This window comes from Otolemur garnettii, unplaced genomic scaffold (genome assembly GCF_000181295.1).
Source record: "Otolemur garnettii isolate 467f Iridium unplaced genomic scaffold, OtoGar3 scaffold00056, whole genome shotgun sequence".
In the NCBI taxonomy this organism is placed as follows: Eukaryota; Metazoa; Chordata; class Mammalia; order Primates; family Galagidae; genus Otolemur; species Otolemur garnettii.
The window spans coordinates 3,315,918-3,343,672 of NW_003852451.1; the positions used below are offsets into that span (position 1 = coordinate 3,315,918).

Consider the following 27,755-nt stretch of genomic DNA (forward strand, 5'->3'; position numbering starts at 1 on the left):
TGTGTAAAACACCCCGATCTCTACAGAGGAGCGCAGACCTCCGTGTGTAAAACACCCCGATCTCTACAGACCAGGGTAATAAGGCACACAGGGGAGGAGGTTTGCCTGTGCTGGCCTCAGAAATAAGCCTACTGGGCAAAGCACTTAGACTACGTTTTTCTTTTGTTGTTGTTGTTTTTTGTTTTTACTTTCTCATTATTCAACTTCCTTGAAAGCTTAATCTTTTTCTCTTAGCAGTTTTATCAAAAATATTTGTTATATCAATAGTGACTGAAAACTATTTTATCCCTTGGATCCTTTTTCCCCCAATTAAATTATTATGAAAAGCCCTTTCATCTTGTGGACCTTTTGGTCCCAAATTAAATGAGTTAATATTATAAAAATCCCTTTGAAACTACAATGTTCGTTAGAAATTACTAGTTTTTATAGTTTCTCTTTCCTTATACTGAGCTGACGACTGACTGCAGAGCGCCTCACTTACTGTAGACCCCCTGGCCCTTGCTCTCCCCTCCCCAGGCCTGCCTTGTCCACGTTGGTCCTGAAAATTAGCAGTGACCGCCATCCTCCTGGCCTACTTGATGCTCTTCTCCCTCCCTGTAAATATGTCCTCCTCCAGCCTTCTTCCTCTGCTCTGGCACTCTCTAACATGCAGTCTGCAGACTCCTTGGCTACCATGTGGCAGAACGTGCCTCCCTCGCCCCACATAGAAGCTCGCAAGCGCCTGTCACAGCCCCTCTGTGCCCGGTTACGTTGAGAGACTAGGGAGGGCGGCTGCATTTCCTTTTTGGCCCATAGTGCTAGAATAGGCTCGGGGGAGTATCTATCGCTCCTTTGTTTGCTATTCATGATCTTAAAACTTTCTGAAATAAGTATTTGCAAAGGGTTAGTGGCCTCTGTGCTACCCCTGCGCTCTTCCAGTCTGGGCGTGGGAGGCTCAGAGTTCCTTTCTTAGTCACTGCTCTGGCTCATTCTTAGAGTAGATTGGATTTTTCACCCTATGGTGTTTATATAATATATATCACCTTTGCTTATAACTTATTTCCTTTTTAAATCCCTAAGTGATTTCGATGACTTTATCTTAAGATTAAAAAAGCATGGAAAGAAGTTTGGTAGTTTCTTGTAAATTTAAACATATACTTACCTTGTGACCTAAGAATTTTCCTCTGATACTTGCCAAAGATAATTGAAAACTTATGTCACAAAAATATTTCTATAAGAAATATCAGCTTTATTTAAAATAGCACTTAAATAGAAACATAGGCATCCTGAACATCCAACATCATTAGAACAGATAAACAATTTTTAGTATTATTTATACAACAGAATGCTACCAGCAAGAGGAGGGAAGAGGCAGCTGACACCCACAGCAACACGGTGAATGTTACACACAACCTAGTGAGCAAACGGAGCAGGTTCAGAAGACTGGATAGATACTGTGTGACTCATTGAAGTACAGCTCTAAAAACTGCACCAATTCATCTGCGGTGGAAAAAAGTCACAAAGAGTGGTTGTCTTGGGGATGGGGATGGATTAAAAAGGCCTGTGGGAGGGACTTTATGAAGACATTAAGTGTTCTGTATCTTGACAGGATATATGTTACAAGGATTTACCCATTTGTCAAAATATAATGAATTATATATTTCAGTGTTTATAAATTTTGCCTTTAAGACTATTAAATATTAACATCTAGTTAGTGGGTTTATTATTTGCAGTGGTATAATTTAGCAGTGCTGAAACTACCTCTGTGTATTCCAGACTTGAGAAAATGTATTAAGTATCTTGCCAGATTTCTTTCTGTTGACTAAGGTAATTACATACTTGGAAATGAGGAATACTCAAATGTACACTGTGGTGTTGGGTTGAAAGTGAAGGTATCAGGATAAGGTCATAGGTTTTTAATCCCTCTTTGTAGATGGGTATACAAGGAGATCAGTACATAAGAATTCTATACATACATTTACATGTACCTGTGTGTGTCCTTATATGAGGTCTTCTTATGTATATCATGTTTATATAAATGAGAAGCTTAGAAGCAATGGCAGCGGTGTGATATAGCTCTAGCTCTTGGATTTTAAATACTGTTCTTTACTGAAAAGAACTGTGGTTTCTTTGAAATTAGAATTATAAATGGCAGCTTCAAGGGCTGGTGAAGTACGAGACAAGAAGGTAAGGAAGTTGAGAGAATGATGAGGACATGTGAAAGGAAGCAGAAACTAGCCTGAAGGAATTTCTGCTGGCCTCGTATGATAATATGAGCATCAGATTAAATGGCAACAGTAACGGGTGATACTCTATTGGATAAAATACTGAGTCCATATTCCTATGACTGAATGAGTGAGGGAAATGGAGAGCTCTTCTTCCCAGTAAAATGCCAAATAATAAATACAGAAGGGCTGATAGCACTGTACCTTCATCACTTTGTTGTATTCCTGGAAAAAAATGTGGAACCTCAATCTGATCTTGAGAAAACATCAGACAGATCCAAACTGGCTGTGTTCTTCAAAAGCTTCAAGTTCAAAAAAAGGCTGAGGAACTGTGGTTCAGTGAAAGATACTGAAGAGACATGACGGCTAAGTGTCCTATGTGATCTGGGATTTGAATTTGGACTAAAGCTGGGTGGTGGGTAGCTGTAATAGACAGTATCAGGACAGTGGATGAAATGTGAATGTGGATGTTTAATTAGCTAATATTTTTGTAGTAATGTTAAATTTTCTGATCATTTCCTCTATTCTAACTCATAACAACCCCAAACAAATGAGTGAGACAAAGTTTCAATCAATAAACTTTGTTAAGCCAAAGTTTAAGGATATTACTAGGGGAAAACATAACCCCACAGAAGCACCTGTGCCTGTTTTTTCTGAAGAGGAATTTGGGCACTTCAGTATTTTAGAGGATCAGAGGGCATAGGGCATACAGAAAGAAAAGGGGGAGGGGATGGGTGGTGAGGCAAATGGTTATATTCTTATGAAGCCTGAGAGATCCACAGTTTACATAAGATACAGTGAACGTTGGAAGAGAAAAAGGGTGCGAAAGAAGAATCAGTTATACAGATGTCCTGGGTACGTGGAAGAATGATTGATCTTGTGTTGTCTCTGTTCTGCACTTGGGAAGATAAACTTGTAATCAATAGTATTAGTGTAGAATCGAGCAGAATTTAATTTTAAAGTGGTCTTAGCCTGTAGACCTAACGTTTTAATTTTCATGTCCTTGTTTTTGGAGACCAGCAAAATATTTCCTTAGGAGTGAACTGTGGGGCATCTTTGTAGATAATGGGTACTTTTTATCTTTCCATGGATTGTGGCTAATGCATATTGTAACAGCTCTTCATGTGGAAGGGGGTGTTGCATGACTCAGCCACCAGGCTTGACTTTCCCTTTCACATAAGAAATTGAGGGGGCTCTCCCAAGATTATTATTTTCCATTGCATTTGTAAGAGAATAGTCTTTTTTTATCTTTATTTTTTAAGGAAATGCACACTAAAGCTTTCAAGGTAAATGAGCACACACACCGATTTCCTCTTAAATATTAAATATCCTCATTACTAAAATGTGTGTGTTTAGACCAATTGATAGAGTTTACTGAGAATGTTAAAGGAAATAAGCTAAAATACAAATTATTGGTAAATCTTGATTTCTTAGTTCAGCAGCTGCAACAGAGTTCCATAGGCTGAGTGGCTTATAAACTTCAGAAATTTATTTCTCGCAGTTCTGGAGGCTGTGAAGTCCAAGATCAAATTGCTGGCAGATTTGACGTCTGGTGTGGGCCCAGTTCCTGGTTTGTAGGCAGCCATCTTCTTGCTATAACTTCATGTGGTGGAAAGTGTCGGGGAGGATCCTGAAGTCTCTTCCAGGAAGACCCTAATCCCAGACTTGAGGTCTCTGTTCTCACAAAACAGTGACTACCCCAAAGGACCACCTCCTAATGTCTCCATCACATTGGGGGTTTGGATTTCAACATAGGAAAATTTGGGGTAAAGGGTACACAGGTATTTCTTCTACTGTTCTTGCGGTTTTCTATAAAATTGAATTTTTGTCAAAATAAAATGTTAGAAAAAAAGATACAAAAGACACAAATCTAAAGAGTGATGAGGGAAAGATATTTAAATATTGGGGCTTATACTAGAAACAGAAAGATCCCTTTCCTGCTGTTAGCTGTGTGATCCTACTCACCTTTGTCATACGTTTTCTAGCAGACTGTTGCTCTTCAGGGCACTGGAGCTTCCCCATGGGATCAGGAGCTCTCAGGACTAACCCTGATCACAAGCTTCCATTTTATTCTTGAATTACCTCTGAACTCCTCTGGCTCAGTGGTCTTCCAACCTGCGGGTAAACGCCTAGCTCACTCTGACAGTGGGAACGTCTGTTCTCCTGGCTAGACCACCTCTTCATTTCTTTCTGACCCAAAGATTAATACTGGTTCACTCATTACCATTGTATCTTATCAGATATTTCCCTCTGAGCAAGAGAGTGGCTTTTCTGTGGTATCCATCTACGTTGCTTGAGGCACTATAGCAAACCCACAGGATATTCAGGAGATATTACTATTTCACGGGAAACACAGAGACATCTATTGGACAGAACTTGACATAATGTCAACAGCTTCAGTGTTAGCTTGAAATTGTTCCTTTTTAAATGTCAAATCAATATAGTTGTTTCATTGAAGCAACTTTGTGAAGCTATATTTTTAGTAGTTGCTCATATAAAAAACAAGCACTGCATGAAATCAGCAAGAAACATAAAGTGATAATTGTGGTGTCCATTTTAATTCCAAGTTCTGGGAAATTGTGTAGTGTCCAGCTTACGCTACCTTGGCATTCTAGCTCGTTTTGAATTATGAATGCCTCAGTGATACTCTGTGTAAACTTCTTAAAGGTTCTTATAAGAAAGACGGAGGAAGGACTTAGTGAAGTTAAACATACTGTAGAAATACAGGCTCTTGATATCTTTATTAGCATGCCATTGTAATTTTCTATTAGTCCAGCCACAGACTTGAGACTTGATTCTGTGAACCTGAATTGATTCCTCAGTAAGCGTTCTATGTGGTTTCCAGAAGAGCAGCTCTGAAGTATGTGGTCTGAAATTTGGTATCATTTGTTAACTCTGACTTTCCTTTTATAGCAGTACGATGAGTCCCAAAGTCATCAGGCTACCAAATAAGAATTACGCTTATTATTTTACATTTACATGTAAATTTAAGTTTTTCAGTATTTTGTTGTTTGAATGATTCATTAACTATGTAGATAGGCCCTTAATATCTTAGAGTTATTTATATCAATATATTATAGAAGAGATGGGAAAGCATTTTGCTGTTAATAATATTTATACAGTTGTAATCAGTAACAAAACAAAACAAGATGTGCTAACGTACTCAATTAGGTTAAAGATTAGAATTTGAAAATTGATATAAACAAGGAAAATAAAATCTAGGTCATAGATTATCATAGGAATTTAATGTTGTATTTTTAAGATAGTATAATTCATTCTTCTCATACAAATGAGAAATCCAACTCCTAGAGAAGTGAAATGAACATGATAAACTGCGTGTCCCAGAATGTTTTCTTGTTCTCACTTGTTTGTGATAAACCATTTCCTGTCTAAAAGAGATGGAGACCATCTGGCTGCTGACCTCCACCCTGCATGCAGCCGCTACTAAAGTCTCAGAATTACAGTCAGAGGCAGGTATATACTTAGACGGCAGCAGGACTGAAAACCCACCTCGAACTAGGCAAAGCTTCTTTCTCTTGTAGGAAAAGTGAAGTCTACAGGGAATGTTGTGGTTAGTGTGAAAGACATGTTTAGTGACAGGATTTTAGGCATGAAGGCTTGTGCATGGCGAGATCCAGGGGTTCAAGGCCTGTCATTCATCTGTCACTCTCTCTTGGCTCAGTTCACTTTGTTCTCAGATAAGCTCTTTCCCAGGACTTTGGGTTAAAGAAAATACAGAACTAGTAGTCTGAATAAGTGGTAAGAAAAAAATGTTATGTTAGAGTAGAATATCTGGATTTATTAAAAACATAAAAAAGCTTAAATAGATAGGATCTTGTTTACAGATGATAAAGAAAGCAGCCTGGGTTTTCGTGAACCCCTGAAACACTGGCATGTCTTGGAGCATGAGAATTTCAAGTGCTCATGATTTTTTATGTAAATTTTGACTGTCATCTGGTACCTGCATATCAGTAAGACTGAGAAAAAGTCTGGAGCTAGAAAATAACTGGGAAGTTAGGACTGTTGACCAGATAAATTTTTAGCAACAAAAAGTTGAAAAACTGGGTTGAAGGCCAGTTTACTGTGGTTGGGTGTTCAACAAAGCAAGTAGGATCCCGAGACTAAAGAGAAGGCCGTCAGCCCCCAGCTATGTTACACAGCATAGCAAATGGCCAGGACGTGCCGTCATATGTTTTACACACTAAGGAATTTTTATTATAGTTTTTTTTTAACTATGGTCTTTATTTTTGTTATTTTTTATTCAAAGTACCAAGATACAAATATGCAGGGAGTTGTGTATGAATTAAACAGCTATATAGAACAACGGCTGGACACAGGAGGAGACAACCAGCTACTTCTCTATGAACTGAGCAGCATTATTAAAATAGGTAAGAAACGTTTTTTATTCCTGTTAGAAAAATTGGACCAAGATTCTTTCACAAAAAGTCATAAACTAATTTACTTACTAAGAGGCAGATGAAAGTCATTTATTTACTTCTATTACCAGACTAAGTTAAATGAAAGTATGTTTTTGTGAAACTACCAGAATGAGTCAAACCTAAAAATTTCTAAATTAGCTAATTCCAAATAATTATCTGCCTGGTGTATAATTGGGATAAGTGAGGTGCCCTCTGATTAGTCCCTTGTTTTCTTTAGAGAGCATAGTTTTATTGAATTCAATCATATCTTTATAAAGGAAATGCTTAAATTTTATGGGAGAATAAACATTTTAAATTTACTTGGGTTGCTGACAATTGTATAGACTATACAAGAAGTGGTTTATATTGTAATTAAAATGGGAAAAGTTATATCAGAAAATTGTTTTTTACAAAGTTGTATTTTTTTACAACACATGATTTTTTTAGAAAGATATCTTTTGGGTTTTTTATTTGAAGATAAAAAATACTAATGCTACAACAATAGTGATGACATTTTTATGTGCTTAGTACATACACACTTTATTTGTCTTAACTCACTTTCATTACAACCTCATGAGGTAGTCTCTGTTGTTGTCCCCATGTTACTGATGAGGAACCTGTGTGACAGAGAGGTTAAATATCTTACCCAAAGACCCAAAGACAAAAAGGATTTAAGAGGGGGTTAAATTCAGGCAATTCTCCCAAGACTAATGCCATTGCCTACCATGATGACTTCCTTCAGACGACCTTGAAGCAATTTCGGGTGACTGCATTGTGCTCCCTTCACTGGTAACGTGCACGTGTGGACATTGTCCATTTGGGGCGTGGTCAATGGGTATTCAATATAGTGAAGATCATTTCTGGTTTTTAATATTTTATTACATAGTGTGTTTACTGCTGTGTGCTTAGAGGATGTCACGTCTTAAGATTTGCAATAAAAAAAAAAAAGATTTGGAATCACTGATGAAAAATATAGAAGACATTCCACCCCTGTTACTGAGGAGAGCCATGAATTACTGCACTGTGTTTACTGTGTGACCCTTGGTTATGTCACCAGATAGATTCAGAAGACCTCATCTCTGAGTCTCACTTGAGAGAATTCATATGTGTGATATTCTTGCACTGATATTGGTTTCTTCTCTTTTTATTACTTTGGCAGCCACAAATGCTGACGGATTTGCACTGTACTTCCTTGGAGAATGTAATAATGTAAGTATCTAAATTTAGATTTTGGTGCTCTAGATACAAAATATCATAAGCTCTTTATTGTAAAAATCTTCAGTTATAAACAACTTAATAGACATTTCATAACTAAGTAATTTAAACCTAATTTGTAATTTGTTTCTATGTGGTTATTACCAGTCAAGAATTTTACTGACATGTGGACATTTAGGCATAGACTCCTATAATTTCTTGATTTAATAGTTTTGCTTTGTCTTTTGGGATCCTCTATCATGAATGGTTTTTCTACACTTACTGTTTTGTGTAAAAGTCGTCTCAGCACCATGGGGTGGGATGTGTGGGGAGACACTGTGCGCCCTTACATGTGATTTATGTGGCATGAAGTGAGAACAGAAATTTAACATTTCTGGGTAACTGTTAGGGTTTTTAAAGATGACCCTCCTTTGATGAAAGTCCTGGGGCAGAGTTGCTGAGTCCAGGTCCCTGGGCCGCCTTGTCTGTGGCTCAGCCCATTCAGGGCATAGAGATTCTCACCTGTGACTTTCCCAGGCTTCCACCAACAGGCTGGTCCTGCATTTTCTGGTCTAGTTTACCTCACACACAGCCTGTCAAATGAAACACATACAGGTGCTTTCAAAAGTATTTTGAGATATTCAGTAACTGGCATTTAGTTTTTTTATGGTATTGCAAACACATGCATAATGTATTTTGCCATAATCTGAGCCAATGCTACTTATATTCATAGTTTAAATATATAAAACCCATTTGTACATTTATTTGGCAACCTTTTACTATGCAGTTTTTATGTGTTAAGCATTGCTATTTGAGAATTGGGATGTATTTTTGTAGTATGATATCTATATTCTTGAGTAATCAAAATATGTGCTATTTAGATTATATAAAACATTAACAGGAATAGAAAAAAAGCATTCTGGCGAGTTTCATACTATCCTCGAATTAAATAGTTATGCAAAACATCAAAGTAGTTGCACACCAAATCTTTATTGGCTGATGGAATTAGCCATGATGGCACTTCTTCCTGTCTGTAGCCATAGCTCTTCCTTGTGTTATAACCCTACGTTCACTCGCAGGAATGGAAGCTCATCTACGGCCAGGACGTTCCCTTGCTCGTGTCGGTGCTTCTCTGGCTCTTGTCTTAGTGTCTGTCATGCTGGCAGACCCGCAAGAATGTTAGTAAAATGCATTGTTTGGTTATTCCTGCCACTTCTGAATGCTTTAAACTGTTATATTTTAGGCACTGTTAATATTCTTCATGACTAAGCTACTAAAATGTTAAGTGGATTTTTCCTATTCATTTAAAAATTATATCTAAAATATTGGAATTTTTATTAAAAATGAGGACTTTTCCCTTAGACAGTTAGCCATTATTTTTATAGTTGACTGGTAAGTATGTGAGCTCAATGCAATTGTGGGAGTTTGCGTCCTATTACTCCGTCTCAGACCACCTCCAGGCCGCTCCTGGGTTTGGCAGTGGCAATCACGTCTGTACCCCAGACCCTCTCTCTTTGATCTCAGTTCTCATGGCAATCATGTCTGTATCCCAGAACCTGTTCTTTTGATCCTGGTTCTCCAGATCCAGAGTGGACATGTGACCCTAGCTGGTCCCTCAGAGTCTCTGCTAAAACGTGACTGTTGGACTCTGTGATTCTAGCTGCTCACCTGAACAAAAGTGAAAAGGACCTTGAGGCTTGGGCCACCACTGCAGGCTGGGCCTCTTTTGCCACGTGTAGAAGGGCAGGGGAGCACGTCTGCAGACCACAGGCCCAGGGCCATATGGACGAGCTCCCAAAGTGCTGACTTCATGGAGCTTGGATTTAGATCCCAGAGCCCACGTCCTTAATCACATGGCTGTATTTTTTGCTTTATTACTTGCACACTTCTCTATACATTGACCTTAGTGAAGTTGCTTCCTTATACGTGAAAGCTTTTCTGTCTACATGTCTAAACTGTAATTCCGTGTACATCAATTCTAATTTCTTCACTTTCATAACTTAATTAAGGGACTGATGGTCCCTCCCCTCAGGTGTTAGTCTAAACCCCTGCGGTCAGTTAATCACCCTTCATGGGTCCCTCCAGGGGCACTGACTCTTTGCTCCTTAATTCTTTCTGCAACTTACAGACCTCGTCTGTCTTGTTCAACATAATATTTCTAGAATAGCAGAGTGTATAGCAGAATTGTAGCTCTTTCTGGCCTTCCGAAAGCAGATCCCACTATATTTTACTTTCATAATGTCATATGTTTCTTCTTCATGGAACTTACCTGAGTCTGTAATTATATGTTTATCTGTAATTTGTGTGACAATTTGTTTATCTGTCTTTCTCCCTAAAATACAAGCTTCACGAATGCAGAGAACTTATCTGCCTAAGAGGATAATTTGGGCAGATAATTATGTATTTTTTCACTCTATTTTTTAAGTACTTTACATAAGTATGTAGGCCCTGATCACTTCCTTAACCCAGAGATTTCTGTGGGTAGGAAGAAGATAGGACATTACCTGAAGTCGTAAATTCACTCAGGTGTTTTATCTACATAATTTCCTCTGTCTTTGTTCCTCATTTCTTCTTGAATCTTAAGTCTTTTGCTTGAGATCATTTTTCTTTCATTTGATATGTGTCCTGGAGAATTTCCTGAAGTGATCGTTTGCTGATGGGGAAGCTCTTTTAGTTACTGTTCCTCTAAATATTTTGTCCATTTTCTGGAAATGTATTTTGCTAGATAAAGAATTCAGGTTGATAAATATTACCTTTTATGTCTTAAAGTACAGGGTATCCATAAAGTTCATGTGTGATTTAAAATAGTGTGCAATTTAAAATTGCACACGAACGTTATGGCCACCGTGGACATATGTATTTTAGATTCTTACTGAATGTATGGTTTCTTGGGTTTTTCGTTTTGTCTAGCTCTCGTGATTTATTATGACTTACTTGCTCTCGTGTTTTATGGCTGTGTTTTGTTTTTACTGTGAATCCTGCTGTTTCTGAGGCCTTTAAATGAATACTCTTTAGGTTGACGTTGAAGTTTGTTTCTGCTTCCTCTCTGGTGCATAGATATAAATTCGTTTCTGCTCGTCAGTTAAGGTACTCTCAGTTCAGAACCATTTTTCAGAACCATTCTGAGATTTTTTTTCCAGACAACAGAGTGGAGTGAATCCAAGTCTCAAATCCACATGATGCACAATTAGGATTTCTAAGGGTAGATTTATGTTTTCCCTCTAGTACTAATTTCAAGATGATACGGTTTCCTCACAGGCCTTACACAGGGTTAAGTGTATTTGTCCTTCAACCAACAAGATGAGTGCAGTCCATTGCCAGTCCCGACCCTGGGGAGTGAGCCTCCTATGGGACTATGTCCTCCTTGCAGGGTCCCAGGTCTGACCTCCTGTCCCCTGTGCGTCACACTGCTTTCCTGGGGACACATCAGGACATCCAGGCCTGCCTCAAGGAAATGCAGCTCTGGGCTCAGTTACCTCGCAGGGCTCCTTCCTTTCCTGCCCTTTAGATTTCTGTAGAGCCTTTCATTCTTCAGCCCAAGGATGCATTGTCAAAGATTTGTAGCCTTTAAATAATTTAAAAATTATTTTTTCCAAGATGTGAGCTAAATGATCTAGTCTGATGTATTGTTTGTGTGATATACTTCTAAAATGTATATAAACAAAACATTTATTTTGTATAGGTCAGCAGATACATGTATATTTTTAAATTTTTCCTCTTTTGTACATAAAAGGTAGCATATTATAGATAATTATCAATTTTTTAAAATTGCCTCTGGATTTGAAATCATAGGTACAATTTTTCCATAAATAACTCAAATTTCAAAATAAAACCAATGTTTTAATGATAAAAGTATAATAATGAAACCCAAATAGACTAAGATAAAATTTTAAGCCCATATCAAAAAATACTAAAGGTTATGAGAAACATGGAAGAATTATAAAATTCTTATATTTATAGAAATATTAATTTCTTTTTTCTCATAAGTGAGTCAACATAATTTAAATTCTGAAATTGATGTAATGAGAAATGTAATTTAAGTAACATTTAAATGCTAGAAGTTTCACAAATAGAATTAAAAACCTCACATTTATATTAAAAGAGAACAACAAAATCTAAAGAAAACATAAAAAATTAAAAAGATAGAAGACAAACTAAATCGTAAAAAGCACTAAAAATAATAAAACATAATTGTGATAATCATGAAATTATAACAAAATTACCGGTTGACCCAGCACTTACAAATAAACCAAAGTTAAATCAGGTTAAAAAATGCGTAGCACAAATAAACCAAAATTAAATCAGGTTAAAAAATGCGTAGCTGTCTTCTAGGAAAATGCAGACAGAGGAGAGCAGGGCCAGCCGATGAACAGCAAAGTTGAGTTCAAGGAGTGGAAGCATTACCTGGGAAGGAAAGCCACCTTCTGCTTGTAGGGGATTTAGTCTGCAGTGAGGGTAGAGTTGTAATCAAGTTTCACACAGTAGATATTTGGTACAGAGAAGTTTATAAAACAAAACAAGAAAACGACAGAAATACAATAGTATTTTTAGTATAAAAAATTTAAAAAGCCAATTTAGACTTTAGTAGTAATATCATTTCTTTGGCTTATTCGAGTAACACGTGTACTAAATGCAGTATGTTATTTCATAATTTACCAACTCGTGCTTTCTTTTCTGGACTAGTCCCTAACTTGAATGCATTCAATCCCTATTTAAGAATTTTCTTAGGATTTTCATAATGGCTAAAATAAAACTTGGAAATTAAACTTAAAAATATGTAAAGTAATTCCTTGCACAAAGAAAAATATCAAATTTACTTAATATAATATTTAGAGAATAATAGTTATGAAACTATGCTGTTAGTAAACCTCTGAACAAAGTTGTTCATGATGACAAATTCACATCCTTAAAGTATTAAACATTTTATATGTAGTTTTGAAGCATTAATTCCACCCATTCTATTGGTCACTGGCACACGGCAGTTAGTGTTCTAGGCACTCGAGACCCTGCAGTGAGTTAAAATCTCTGCTTTCTTGGGACTTACACATGTACATGTGGAGATAGAAAAAAGAAGATCTGGAGAAGCCAGGAGATCTAAAGATATTAGTGACTGAAGGATTAAGATGTCCATTCATTAAACTAATTAATAAAAAAGAAAACTATACTCACATATATTTAATATTTAAAGAGATTAAAACAATGGATGTAGTGACATGGAAATGAAATTATAAGGGGATATTTATGTTAATAAAGGTGAGAAACTAGATAATGTAGATATTTTTCAAAGAAAATGTAAATTGCCCTATTATATGCAAATGATAGAAAATGTAGTAGTCCCAGGCCCAGGAAACGCATTGAAAGCAGTGCTGAAGTATTACCTTCCTACAGACGGTGGGGCAAAACGTTTGTGTATTCAGCAGACTCGTTCCTGAGCACTAGCTGTGGTCAGGCCCGTGCTGAGCCTGGGCTGACAGTGATGAACTCTCCCACCCCCTACGGGGTTGTGCACTGGCTGCTGGGGACATCCTTTAGGAAGGAGAAGGCCAGTGCTGGTTACGCTGTTTTAGTACATGGAAAAAGAAGTAAAACTTCTGTTTTAGTAGTTTAGCTTTGAAGCAGTTTTGGTTCTTGAGTTGGATAATGTGAGTTCTGTTTTATCACTTAATTGTGTGACTTGAGCAAAATTCTTAAACTTTCTAAACATTAATTTACTCTACATTGGTTAAACCTTACATCATAAATGCTGTTCATTCAACAAATCATCTTCAGCACCTATTAGCTACCAAAAAAATTGTGTTGAATTGCTGAAATGCAAATATAAATAAAAATTCATTCCTCACATGAAAGAATGTAAACCGGTGGGGGAGAGAGAATCAATGGTAATAGCACATTGTTCTCCTTGCTAGCCCAGCAGAAGGCAGGGTGCTGGGGATCATGAACTTGGGTCACAGGAAAGCAGACTGGAGTTTAAGCTAGTATTTGAAGATCTCTCCCTTCTAGACGATAAGGGAAAATAAAGGACCTTTGTTAGGCAGAAGAAACAACTTGTGGGAAATATGGAGCTAACAGTAGCTTCAGCAGCGTCTGACCTGCTGTACGTGTTTGTTGGACAAAATTATTTTTTCATGATTAAGTTGTTGCTTAATTCAAATTTTAATGTTTTCATAGCTGACCCTGGGGAGTGGGCCTCCCATATCCCAGCTGATCGATAGCATAATATCATCGTATGCTGTTTGTATGCACTAAAAATTATGTACATTATTTTTCATATATTGTTTATTTTTAAAGTAATCTTTCCATCATTTACAGATTTGGTAAATTAGTTTAGTTAAGCAGTTTACCATTTTTATTTACAAACAGGAACAACTAGATAGCTATAGGAACTCCTAGATTCATAGAATGTTAAAGATAAAAGAGATACTTCAGAATTACCGAATCTAACCTTTGTGTTGTGATGATGAGGTACCCAGGGTCTACTCTGGTTTAAGGACTGTCCATGTTCACACAGCCGGTGAAACCCAGTTTTTCATCGAGTCTGAGTCCACGAGCTCCCATTCTGGGTTGTTGAGCTTTGTACAAGCAGCAGCTACACGTATTCTTTTGCCCAAATGCACTATAACCTCTTTTAAAGGCTTGATTTTTCTCCTCTCTATTGATTTTATCCTTCCTACAAAGTGGGCAGAATACACTTGGGGAACAAATGGGGAAAAATGGAAAAGCAGAAGAATTGAAAGTTTATTTTTCCTATATATACCTTAAACCCAGGCATCCATCTGCTGCAAACGTGAAGAATAAGAGCTATCTGGGGCCACACGTTAAATACACACAGACTGATGAGGAAAAGGAAAAAAAGGTCTGTGCACACCTTTTGATATCTAACACCACCGATCAACAAAGCAGTCCTCAAATAATCAACAGTGACCTGAAAATATTGCATTGTTTTGTATTTTGAGTCGGTAGTTTACAGTATTTGTGTGCCTTTTTGACTTGCACAATGAAGTCTAGCAGAGAGTTGATTATTCAGGTTTCAGGTGACTGTGGGGCACGTTGCTCCTTCTGCCGCCTCCATCTAACTTTGTTTACTGTCTAGCGCCATCTAGTGTCTCATAAGGCTCATAACTTACTGGTAACCTAAATAACTTTTTCTTCTTCAGAATTATTCCTAAAATCTAACTGGTTGGGAGTTGAAGTCTTGGCACTACAATGAAGTTTCATAAATAAAGTGATATTTGAATTGTGTATTAAGAGAAAGATAAGAGTGTTTACCAAGTGAAGTATATCTGTTCGGTTGAGTGAATCAGAAATTTCCATTTCATTAAAACGATAGTGTTTGTATGAATAGTATTAGTCTATTCTCTTGTACATTTTCCACTAAATATATTTAGTTCTCCAGATTCTCCTTTCTAATAATTTGGATGCTTTTCTGTTCCTTCATTGAGCCAACTGATTGGTTATGAGCTGTTATCAACCTTTTCTAGTTAAATGATCTAATTCCAGAAGTATATATATCTCACATTATATTTATACTTATATGTATATATGTGTGTGTGTGTGTATATATAACCACACAAATATTGGGTAGTTCATAATGAGTTTCTTTGAAAAACTGAACAAGCTAACCTCTCCCCTAGGACTTCCCGGCTTCTGATTAGAGTGACCCTGCCCACGGGCAGTCTCCTCTGTGCTCGGGTGTCAGGGGCTAGTAGTCATGTCCCCTCTAGAGGCCTCAAATGGTGAAGGACTGCAGCCACCACTTGTCATATTGATGCCCTGAAAGCAGTTAGTTTCTTCTGTGGCAAGGATGGAGGTAGTTGAGATTTAAAACTTTGAATCCTTTCTATGTTTGTAGTTGTAGTTTTTATCTTTAGTCTCTAAAAAATGTTCCGATAAAAGTTGTAATAGTTATACACTATTAGAGAAGGACATAATTTTGGAGACTCCCGTCAGGACTGGATTTGAGAGATAAGTTAGATATTATAACTGCCGTGTATGTGGACAGGAGGGTTTCTAAAATGATGTCTGCTGATATGTTTTTTCATCCTCCTGTGAGGATAGGGCAATAATTTTTAATCTGAGTACACCAGTTAAATTCACTAATTGAGGAAAGAGAAAACCTACTTATGAAAACACATCAGAGCCAGTGTTTGATCTTGGATTGGGCCTCATTTTCCCTTCTGCTTAAATTTCTGGCTTTCATGTCATGATAGACCTAACACTTGATTAGCTCTTAGCCTCAAACCTCACTGCAAACGCTTCTACTGCAAAGATCATGAGATAATCAAACAAGTATAAAGTTTCTTGTGTAAAGAATTCTCCAGTTTTTAATACTTTAATTTTAATACAGGCAGCAGTTCTAAGAAGCCTTTTGTCAAGCCTAATAAATAGAACAGCTTTCTATACACCCTGGAAAGTTTCCTGTCGCTTCCTCTTGTATCAGATAGACCCTCTACATAGAGGCAGTAGAAGTTTTATAATGTTAAATAAACCATTTAATTATATACTAATGTATAAGTTATTCTACCTTCACTGAACTATGGAGCAAAGTATAAACTGTAGGTATCGTGACATTTAGCCTTAAAGGGTCTACGGCTAAGTCATTTTTTTTTTTTAGAAGATGCACGTTGTGTATCTTAAAACACACAAATGAAGCCAAAAACTATGATAAAAACAAACAAAAACCCAGAGGTTCTGTTGGTGATTCCTTGCAGAATCCACTCTGTTGTTCTAATGGGATGCTCTTCTTTAGAACCTCCCAATCCAGTTTCTATGACATCCGACACTCCCCAGCTTGTATTTATTTTGGGTGGGAAAAAGTTGGTAGATTACTTATAAGCATCTTATAGTTTTAAGGGGGAAAAACATAAATATGAACTCACCTGATGATTTTATCTATTTTATGTTACATAAAATAATTAAAATGTTTTCATTTTTATTTGTAATTTCTCTGAGTGTGATGCTTCTTGAAGCAATCTCCAGGATGAACTCCAGGCTTCCTCTTGCATGTCTTAGGATAGAAAATGGTCTCTCTCCTCCACCTTTCTCATTTTTTCTGCTGCAAACCATGTAATCTTTTGTTGATTCTTTTCATTTTTTGTTATAAAATGCATCTTCCCATTTAACCTTTCCTCAGTGTCAGAAGATGATGGTCTTCCCTCTTTCCTGAATTTCTGTTCCTCATATTGCTCAGGAGCTGATGATGAGATGTCCCCCGTAAGGAGGGTGTGTCTGTACTTTCTCTCCACTCTCCTCCTTATCTAATGAGTAAAGGACATAGCTGTTCACAACTGCAACTTCCATCAGCCAGAAGAATAATTTGTTCTACCATTTGTAAGACCTCCTTGTAAATCCGTAATATCCACAGTACTGACCAGCTCTGTCCACTCGTCCCATAAACTTTGTGTATTCTAAAATAAGTGTCCGTTTTTCAAATTGAACAGTATACCCAGTGATCAACTGTGTGTGAGAACCAAAGAACGTGCTCAGCATTGTCACTATGGTCTTGTCCTGGAATGAGAGGCACATCATTTTCATATCACATTGATGAGCACATAATTCATATTCCTGAAGTTTCTTCTTCTTCAGATCACTGGGTAAACCCTTCCTAGAAGGCATAACTGTTCCTGGAATATGTGTTTTCATTTTATGCAATTCTCGAGCAAGTTGAGGGCTCTTGTAGAACCCGTCAGTGTGGATGTGACAGCCTGAAGCACTTGTATGTGCTTGTAAGACTTGTGCCAAGTGAATCACTATTCGAGATGCAAATGGCAAATCAGGATGAATAAGACTTTCTGTTGTTGTTTTGCCGAATAGGGAATGTGAGAAAACACATAACCATTTTCTGAATCACACAGGCAAAAACATAACAAAAAAACATGTTGACGTCTTCCGACGTTGGAGTGGAACAGGAGAATCATTATGTCAGGCATGAGTCCGACAGAGGATTGGAAGTTAAGAGTTACTTAAACTACTCAGTTCAATCTAAGTTCATTTCTTGTGATTCTGTTTTTAGCTGAACAGTTGCTCAGCATCTTTTTTATGATTTACTTTCTCTAAGTTTGTGAAAATCGTCAATTCTGATTTTCTTCAGGCTAAATACCCCGTATTCTTTCATTTTTTTCTTCCTGTTCTTGAATCATTTTTCTACTCTTCTCTCAATCTTAAGAAAAGGCAACCCACTGAATTGTTGAGGGACACTGATAGGAACTAAGGCAATGATAGTCTCACTTCTTTTATGTCATGTGTATATTGGTGCAGAATAGAATTGTAGTAAGTTCGAAATAAAAAAAGAATTGCTGGTGTGGTGGCTCATAATTGTAATCCTAACATTTTGGGAAGCCAAGGTGGGGAGATTGCTAGAGGCCCAAAGTTTGAGACTCACCTGGGCAATACAGTTAAGACCTCATCTCTAAAAAGTTTTTTTTTTGTTAAATTGCCCAGGTATGTTGGCACACCTCTGTAGTCTTAGCTACTCCACAGGAGGATCACTTGTTCCAGGAGTTCAAGGTTACAGTGAGCTATGACCATGCCAGTATATTCCAGCCTGGTGAGAGAATGAGACCTCATCTCTAAAAAAGAAAACAAGCAAACAAACAAAACAGTGACACAAATTTCTAGCCTTTAAAAAATTAATAAAATGCAACTGTTATTTATCATCTTGTATATATATTTTTTATCTCTGAGTATAACCTTGTATTTAAACATATTAAGTTAAAAACTTTAGAAGGGTTTCTTCTTACAATAATCACTTAAAATATATCTTTCGTATGTATTGTACTTATTAGTAAATGCTACTAAGCCCAGTCGTAACTATGCAGATATATTTGGAGATATAAGTATTTTGAATTTAGCTCCTAATGATTTATAGTGGTGACTTATTTAGAGCGGCCGGAGTTCAGCCCGAGCTTTGCTTTCCTTCCCTCCTCCCTGTGGATCGAGACAAGAACCTCATGTTTGTAGTGCTGGTTCTGTTTTGATTGTAAGATGTTTAAAGAAAGCATTCCTTGATACTATGAGGCCTAAAACCCACTTATCTGATAAGTTGATAAATACATCTGTGTCATGCTTAAAACTACCTTCGTAATAGAAAGTATGAACAGGAACATAGGGCAAGAGAGTTATCTAATGCTTCTCAGGGTCTCCATTCATTGTCACAGCATCTAATCACAGATAAAAATAAAGTGTGCAGAGGGTTTACCTGCACATTAATATTCTTCAAATTTGGTAGATACTCATGGTACATTTTTGTCAATATTCCCCCTAATCCATAGATGGTTTTTTGGGCACCAATTTATTTAGTAGAAAATAATTTTGAAGTATTTTTAGATTTCATTAAAATAACTGATATAATTTTTAAAGCAGATATATTTTAAAGTAGTTCCAGAATTTTACCCTACCACCTAATAATTTGAAAGAGAAAGATCACCTAAATTTGTCGATATTTTTGCACAGAGAAGAGCAAATTTTTCATGTAGAATATTCTGAATCTGCAATTTTATGAGCAATCTAGTTTGAGCAAATGTATGTCTTACAAAGAGGAATAACAGAGAAAGAAAGATTCCTAAGAGATGAAAAATATAGCCAAATCTTCAGCTAACAAGTATCAAATATAGAGGGAGTTTGGGTCCTTTATTTATTTATGGTATGCTAGAATCGTGAACCCAAGGATAGGATATATTTTTTTCTCATTTTATTGTTTTCTATGAACTAAAATAAAAGGCTAATTTAGGAGTTTTTCTGTGCTTATATGTTCCTTTAAGTCTTGATTCAACACTGTATTTTGTGTGCTTGGAAATATGAGAGGGAATTTCCCGGTTAGTGTTCCGGTTTGATCACTGCAACATCTTTCCTGTTTGATGTCTCTTTTTTCAATGGTCTCCTGGTTTTATTGTGACCATTCAGTAAACTCCAGGTGTCTTGTGATACTGTGCAAATATACAGGAAAGTGAATGAAGCATATTCTTTTCTTCTTCCTAGAGCTTGTGCATCTTCACACCACCTGGAGTAAAGGAAGGGAGACCCCGACTCATCCCTGCCGGGCCCATCACCCAGGGCACCACTGTCTCTGCCTATGTGGCCAAGTCCAGGAAAACCCTGCTTGTGGAAGACATCCTTGGGGTGAATGGCTTTTAGCTCTTAATGACATTTTTAACCTAAAGTACTGAAGAATGATGGCATATCCTGTCAATGTTAAAATTCAAACAGTTTTATAAAAAGTAAAAGCATTAAAGTAAGATACAAATTAATAAATTAATTAGTAAGTTAATTATTTGTACTCAAAAAATCATGCATCTTTCGTCATAGCAAACCGAATGATTACTGCTTGCTTCCTCTGCCAGGGGGCATGTGAATGGGTTAGCTGTTGCTGTATGACTGCTGACCTGTTTTAGTGATAGCATACCATAGCCGGCTGTTAACTCCCATGAGTGAGTCTAAGGACTGGGTGATTGGGCTGGTCTGGACGGCAGTCATCTGTGCTTACCCACGAGACTAAGGTCCGCTGGCCATCAGTTAGGTGCTGGCTGTGTTCTCATGGCCTCAGCTCTCCAGTGCCTCCCACTCCCTTTCAGTAAGGCCAGCCTGCCCTGCTATCGTGACGGCAGTGCGAGTCCTAGAGAAGTTGGAAACAGACAATTGAGTTTTCAAGCCTCTGCCTACATCAAGTTTATTCTCCTTCTAATAGCCAGAGTCTGGTCCAGACTCTGGATTAAAGGGGACCCACAAAGGACATGGGTACAGAGAATCAAGACAAAGTGGGGCCCTCAGTCCGTCTTCTGCCATCCCTGTGAACTCTGATGAGATGTCACCACAGGGTAAGGACTTTACAAGTGACAAGTACAAACAGGTGAACAGCTAGTTGGTGTGTAATTTGGCCACTGATTATCTGTATGACCTTGAACAGATTGAAAAAAATATGAAAGAAAAAGAAAGAGTAGGAAAGACAGAAGATACAAGTACATTCTATACATAATCTCATTTGAAAATGTTTGACCATTTATACAAGCTTTCAAAAGATTTGCAAATTACAAGCATAGGTTTATACTATTCCTGATTCATGAAAAGTTTTAATTCAGACCGGATAGCTTCTGAGAAACAATAGAAATGGAATAAATAGAATTGATAGTTTTTATATGAATTCATTCTATTTTTCTATACTTGGAGTGATTTTTGGTAAACTATGGCATTATTAAAGACTAAGAACCAACTTCATTTCTTACAATAAGTAATTGATATTTATTAGGTGATTTAAATACTTACCAAAGGCCTTTGAAATTTAGTTAGAATAACTATTATTAATGTACTTTTGCGTTATTCTAACCTTAAAAATAGAAGAGAAAAAATGTACATGTATAATTTTCTTCATATGATGTTTACAGTTGGAGTAATTTTCAGTGTTATGTTTGTGAAACCCTTAGGTCAGTTCTGGCACATTGAAACTGATGAATACATGCCAGCATTTATGATTACTTTTATTATTACTGTATGAGATTGACACATATCATTTATTTACTAAATTTATACTGTAAAAAGATTTTAAAAATTAAAGTAGTATTGGGCGTAAGTTCCATGTTACTAAAAGTGTTTTCTTATATAAGATTAATGGTAGGTACCATCATTTGGTTTTCCTTTGAAAAGGATTCCTTATTATTGATTACAAATGTTTCGGCAATTTCTGATAGAAGAATCATAACTTAAAGATGATTTCCCTGAATTTGAATCTTTTCATCTTTTATTTCTTAGGATGAACGATTTCCAAGAGGAACTGGACTAGAATCGGGGACTCGCATCCAATCTGTCCTTTGCTTGCCTATTGTCACTGCCATTGGTGACTTGATTGGCATTCTCGAGCTGTATCGGCACTGGGGCAAAGACGCCTTCTGCCTCAGTCACCAGGAGGTGAGCTCTCGGCACTGCTTGTTGGGGTGTTGAGCTGTGTGCAGCTCATCGGAGATGCTCCTTAATGTTGCTAAGCGAATACATCAACAAATACTTAAAATCATGACCTACCAGTGTTTTTAAGGCCTCTTTTTTTCTTTGTTTTTGTTTAGAGGGGAAATGGATGACATTAGAAATGCAATCTTTTTTTTTTTATTTTTTAAGAACCCATTTTAACAATAAAAAGTATGTGATACTCTAAATCAAATAAAGTGGTAGTATGACTTCAGAGAATTTTCAGATTCTGCTTGTCTTTATGTTTTCTTAAAAATGTCATCTTTCTGGATTGTGTCCTATAAAAAGGTTCTGGAGTTGGGTGGGCATTCTGGGAGGCCAATGTGGGTGGATTGTCTGAGCTTAAAATTGCATGACGAGCCTGAGCAAAGTGAGATCCCTGTCTACTAAAAATAGAAAAACTAGCTGGGCATCCCTGCGGGCACCTGTGGTCCCAGCTACTTGAGAGGCTGAGGCAAGAGAATCACTTGAGCCCAGGAGTTTGAGGCTGCTGTGAGCTATAATACCATGGTACTCTGCCCAGGGTGATTTTGTGAGATTCTGTCTCAAAAAACAAAAAAGGTTCTAGTGTCAAATAAATTTGGAAAACAATGAGTTCTCTTCACTCTTGATTAAATTGGAGTTGGCTCATTAATAATAAAAGCAAATACTAAGATGATAGTTATCACACCCCGTAGGAACCAAGTCCCTGAAGTGGCCTAACCCTATCCACCTGTCTGAACGAGCCTGTGTCCTGTGACTCCACTGGCCTCCCTCCCTCCTCTAGCCACACTGGACCCTCAGGCGAGGCTGGCAGGCTACTGCTCAGGCCTTGGCCTGCTCCACCCACCTTGTGGCTGTGCTTGCCCTGACCCCACCCAGCTGCTTCCCCCAGGATTTTCCTCAAATGTGCTTTCTCTGGGAGGCCTTCCTGAAACATTTGAAAGGTTCTGTACTTATTCCCTTTTCCTTTTCCAGCTTCTTTTTTTCTGTGACACGTGTCACCGTGTAACATCCTTCCTTTCCCGTCCCCCACCACTGCACACCAGACTCTCCTGCTTTTCGGTGTTGTCTACTGTGGTGTCTCCAGCACCTGACACTCAGCAGGTGCCCAGTGAATATTCGTTAAGGGAGTGAATAAAATGAGTAGAATAACTGGTAATTTGAGAAACCAGTCAACATACATGAGACTTTCCCTTTTTAGAAATATTTCATTTTTAAAGTGGTCATTCGAGGCTTTTTAAATCTATTTTCGTTAAACTGAAAAATGATTGTTTCATGTTAAAATCTTTGCATCATTGGGCTACACCTCTCTCAATAATTAGTTTGTCTTCCTTTTCATCTGGAATTAAGATGAAGAGAGAATTAAGCTCAATTAATTGCAACAGGAAATATAAAAGAGAAACGTTATAAATATTTATTGATTTTTGTTTGGCCAAGCCTTAAAACGCTCACATTTGTGCTAGAGTCCTTTGTTGGGATACCTACATGTGACTAATAAAAATTTGTTTCGTGTGTGTGTGTGTGTGTGTGTGTGTGTATTTTAGGTTGCGACAGCAAATCTTGCCTGGGCTTCAGTAGCAATACATCAGGTGCAGGTGAGTTTTGAGGATGTTTTTACCGGGGCTTCCCAGGAGAGAAGAGACACTTAGAGCTCAGCATGGGGGGCTTGAGGAGAGGTTCAGAAGTAACATAACCCTTTATTTTTAGATATGATGATATTTTGTTATTCCTAGAAATTTTTATTAATCACATGTATTTACTTCCTGCCTTAAATGTCTTGCAATTAAATATATACGTGTGAATATAAAATTTATACACTAAATGGTACGCGTCATGCAATGATATTTGTTTTCAACTGAAGACCTAGGAACATTCTCTTACTGGGCATTGCATTGATACTGTAATGATTTCATTTCTTAAATTTTCTTGTGAGTGTTATATGAAATGTTAATGCTAACTATAAGATATATGGTTCCTGAAGGCATGATCTAATTAAAAATGACAACCTACTTAGAGTTCCCTGGAATGTGGTACCAGTGCAGGACTGTGTATTAGAATTCACCTCCTGTGCCCCCCACTCAAAAAGAAGAAGAGGAATATTCACTAACTATTCATTAGAATATTTTTCTAATTCCATTTCAGCAAACTGAGGTTGATGAGGAAGTGTATGATAGGAAGAAAACAGAGCTGTAGGATAATGGGAAAGCAGCAAGACTTGTTGAATCCTCAAGTAGGGGGAACACGTGCCCAACTGCAGTTGCTACAGACAACCGTGAAGTGACCCTGCAGAGGGCGTCTGACCGTAGCTGTAGCTGCACTGCTTACTGGCTCTGGAGCCTCAGCAGGGGTCTTACCTTTTTTATGCCCTAGTTATAAAATGTAAATCCAATGGCTGGGATTTTGGGGGGGTGATTAAATGAGATAATAAAACGTTTGGAACAAGGGTTAGCACATTTAAGTATTTGATAAATATTAATAGTTATTGATACTTTTGTTACATTATAAACCAAGAGATTTTGTTAGGCCTGTTTTCAGTAAATAGTATTTATTGTCAAATGAATAGAAATCTCTTATAATGATAGCCATAATTTTACATGGCAGGTATGCAGAGGCCTTGCCAAACAGACAGAATTGAATGACTTTCTGCTGGATGTATCAAAGTAAGTGTTCATTTCTAAGAATATAGTAGGTCTTATTGGCAATGCTTTAAATTAATTGCAGGCTGTTACCGTGACATACTATTGCCAACTGCACCCAGTAACTGAAGGTTGATCTTTAATATACAAGTGGTCTGGGGAGAATGGTTGATCCTACTTTTGATATGGAGTTATATCCTCATCCACGTTAACTCTACGAGTGAAGACTGCAGATGTGTGTGTGATGATCTGGATTTTGAATGTAATGCGTATTTTCTAAATGGCTGTCTTAGAAAATGTCAAAGCCATAGATTATCTCTAGTTTTGCAGAAGAATACTGGTGGCAATAGGGCGAGAGAAAGTGTTCTAGTATTTTTCTAGAAAGCCCTCTTTGGCTTTTTCTAACAATGTCAGTAAATTAAACAATATTATTAATGTTATATTAAGTTTCCTGTGTAGAGCATCTCAGTTGTAATTTTTGAGAAAATGTTCCATTTCTCTGAAGTTTGATCTAGAAAAACTCCCTTGGGCTGGCAGTGGAAGCAATTATACATCTTTGTTAAATTGCAGGTTCACTTTGGTTTTGCTTCCTATGGGGGAGGTCTTCTGTATATCTCACCCATATAATTTATCATCAGAATCTAGAAAATGCCCCAGGATTGTAACTTTACAGTCACATCCTCCTGAATTTACTGAAGGAATAACATGCCTCTTCTGCACTGGCCTCCAGCAGTGACTGTGACGTGTGTCGTCCCTGACGCGTCACTGTGGCAGTACTTAATAATTTACCCATTAATAACCGGTTGAAAACTTCCAGTTCATGTTACATTTATTTTACTATAAATGCAAATATGAAATTAGAGAAGTTGGGACTGAAGGAGCTCTCTCTTGGTTACCGAACCAGCTAAGGCGCAGCATTGTTGCGAGGGGAGAGCGCACGCTCAGTTCTCTGCCTCTTTGCACTTTCTTTTTATTGCCCGCCTATCGGTTGTCTTTTTTCTGGAGTTACATTTTAATCTGTGTGCCGTATAATCTAGATCATGTACTGGCCATTCATGATAGTGAATGCAGACTAATCCTTGCTTATATTCTGACAGTTCTTCTCAGATTACATTAATTTCATAGCACATTTAAACTTAATATTAACTTTCTTGAATTTTTCAGTGATAATTTGACTTTTTAATCATATTGCTGAGATTTAGCAAATTTAAATATTTTTATTCAGATCCAAGTCATTGATGAAAATATTAAATATAGTGAACCCAATTTTGTTCCTGTACAGTTTTAGTTAAATGTAACAAATTTTCGGTCTCCATCAGTTTAACAATAAAATAAGTACTAGAATTAGAATCCTTACAGTAAGGTCAACGATGCAGTTTCATTTGTCCATTTAAAATGATATTACAGTATTGACTGTTTTCACAAAAGGACGAAAATCAAGTGATACATATCTTTGTTTTTAATTTAAATGCAGACGAAACCAGGAAATGTAGTCAAAGTTTCTTATGTACTGTGGTGTAAGATCACTTACAGGACTTAATGTTCTTTTTTTTCAGAACATATTTTGATAACATAGTCGCAATAGATTCTCTACTTGAACACATAATGGTAAGTTACACTTCTTTCTGAAAATGATTTTATTAACTCTTAGACCCATGGTCCAAATATATGGTAAAACATTTTATTAATCATACAAGATCTTTTAAGTATTACAAAAATTTGGTGGTTAAGAATTCACCTGGATTGGTTTGTCATTTCTGTTAATTTGAGGGGGAAAGATTTGAATAATCTTTTAAAAACTACCTCAGAGTTTTTCCTTCATTAATGGACAGCTATCCCTGAAAAGACATTTGGTTTCTTTTTGTATTCTTCACAACACCATTTACATGTAGGCTGTATTAGGAATTCTCAGCTGATTCTTCTTGATCTTCAGGTTCATTCTACTTAGTTTTATAGAGTCTTCATGATTCCTCTCTTCTCAGTGGCTGGCAGGCCCTGGGAGCTGGACGGCCCACAGAGTAGAGTTAGAGTCACAGTCCCCAGGCTGCTGTGTTGTGTCTCCTATCCAAGTGACGTGTGGTGTGACTCTGGATGCCCAGCCTTTCCTGGGCCCATCTGTGTCCTATGCTGTGCTTTGCAATGTCCTTCCTCCTCCTCATTTCACTGGTCCATGTCCAAGTGCAATGATCTTCCACTTAAGGCAGGTGTCCTCAAACTATGGCCGCGGGCCACATACGGCCTGCCTAGACATTTATCTGGCCTGCCAGGTGTTTTTGCCACTACTGCCTGTCCTGCTTAGCAGCTGACTCGTCCTGGGGCCCGCAGTCCAGCCCTCCCATGGTCTGAGGGACAGGGAACTGGCCCCCTGTTTAAAAAGTTTGAGGCCCCTGGAAGGAGTTTGCTCATTTACAGGTTTTCTGATGCATACTGATCAGTTTTTTTCCTTGTCATCATAACCAACAAGCGTGGAGTGTGTTATGTGCAGTGTCTTGTAGAGACAAGGTTTACTATGGGTAATTAGAGAATAACATTAGGGGTTATTCACTTCAGTGATGGTCTTTCTGGACAAAATAATGGAATGATAATACGTTAAAAATAACTTTCCTCTGGTTATGAAAAATTTAAGACAATTTTAAATCAATGAATAGTTTTAGAAGAATATAAAAATACAATGTAGACTGACATTGAGCTTGTGTTAGAGGAATACAAGAAGCACTATTGATTAGTGTTTGTATTATTATTATATTTTTAAAAACAGCTTTGTTTGGATGTAATTTATATGCTATATAATTCACCATATAAAGTGGTCAATTTAATGATTTTTAGTACATTCATAGATAAAGGCAGCCATCACAGTCAAGTCTAGAAGAACATTTTAGTGACCTTACAGAGAATCCCCAGCCCATGTTAGCCATCATGCCCGTGCTTGTTACCTGCTGTGCCCCTGGTGCCCCACCACTTTGCAGCCACTGCTGTCTTCCCCTGAGGGTCCCAGGTTAATGGAGAAGGAGCCGTGTGACCGAGGCCTGTTGCTATACCTGCTTCTCTCACTTAGCGTAATGTGTTCAAAGTTCTTCCATCCTGTCGCATGGCATCGGCATTTGACTCCTTTGGTGACCAAATAATATGCCATATAGACCCCATTTGTCTGTATCTATTCAACAGTGACAGACATTTGGGTTATTTGCCTGTTTTTGCTCTTGTGAATCGTGCTGCTGTGAACATTTCTATACAGCTTTTTCATTTGAATGCTGTTTTTCATTCTTTTGGGGTATATACTTAGGAGTAGAATTGCTGGGTAATGTGGTAACTTTATATTGAACTTTTTGAGGAACTGTCACAGTGTTTCTATGGCAGCTGTACCATTTTCATTT

General features: G+C 37.4%; 1 protein-coding gene across 1 annotated transcript in view; it reads left to right on the top strand.

Moving 5' to 3' along the window:
- Window positions 1-27,755, top strand: part of PDE10A (phosphodiesterase 10A) — a 234,935-nt gene that overhangs the window by 141,969 nt on the left and 65,211 nt on the right. The window contains exons 4-10 of the mRNA XM_012806706.1: window positions 6,472-6,592; window positions 7,782-7,831; window positions 19,790-19,930; window positions 21,554-21,709; window positions 23,290-23,340; window positions 24,347-24,405; window positions 25,938-25,989. Of these exons, the coding sequence (XP_012662160.1) occupies window positions 6,472-6,592; window positions 7,782-7,831; window positions 19,790-19,930; window positions 21,554-21,709; window positions 23,290-23,340; window positions 24,347-24,405; window positions 25,938-25,989 (630 nt within the window). The remainder of the gene's footprint in view (window positions 1-6,471; window positions 6,593-7,781; window positions 7,832-19,789; window positions 19,931-21,553; window positions 21,710-23,289; window positions 23,341-24,346; window positions 24,406-25,937; window positions 25,990-27,755) is intronic.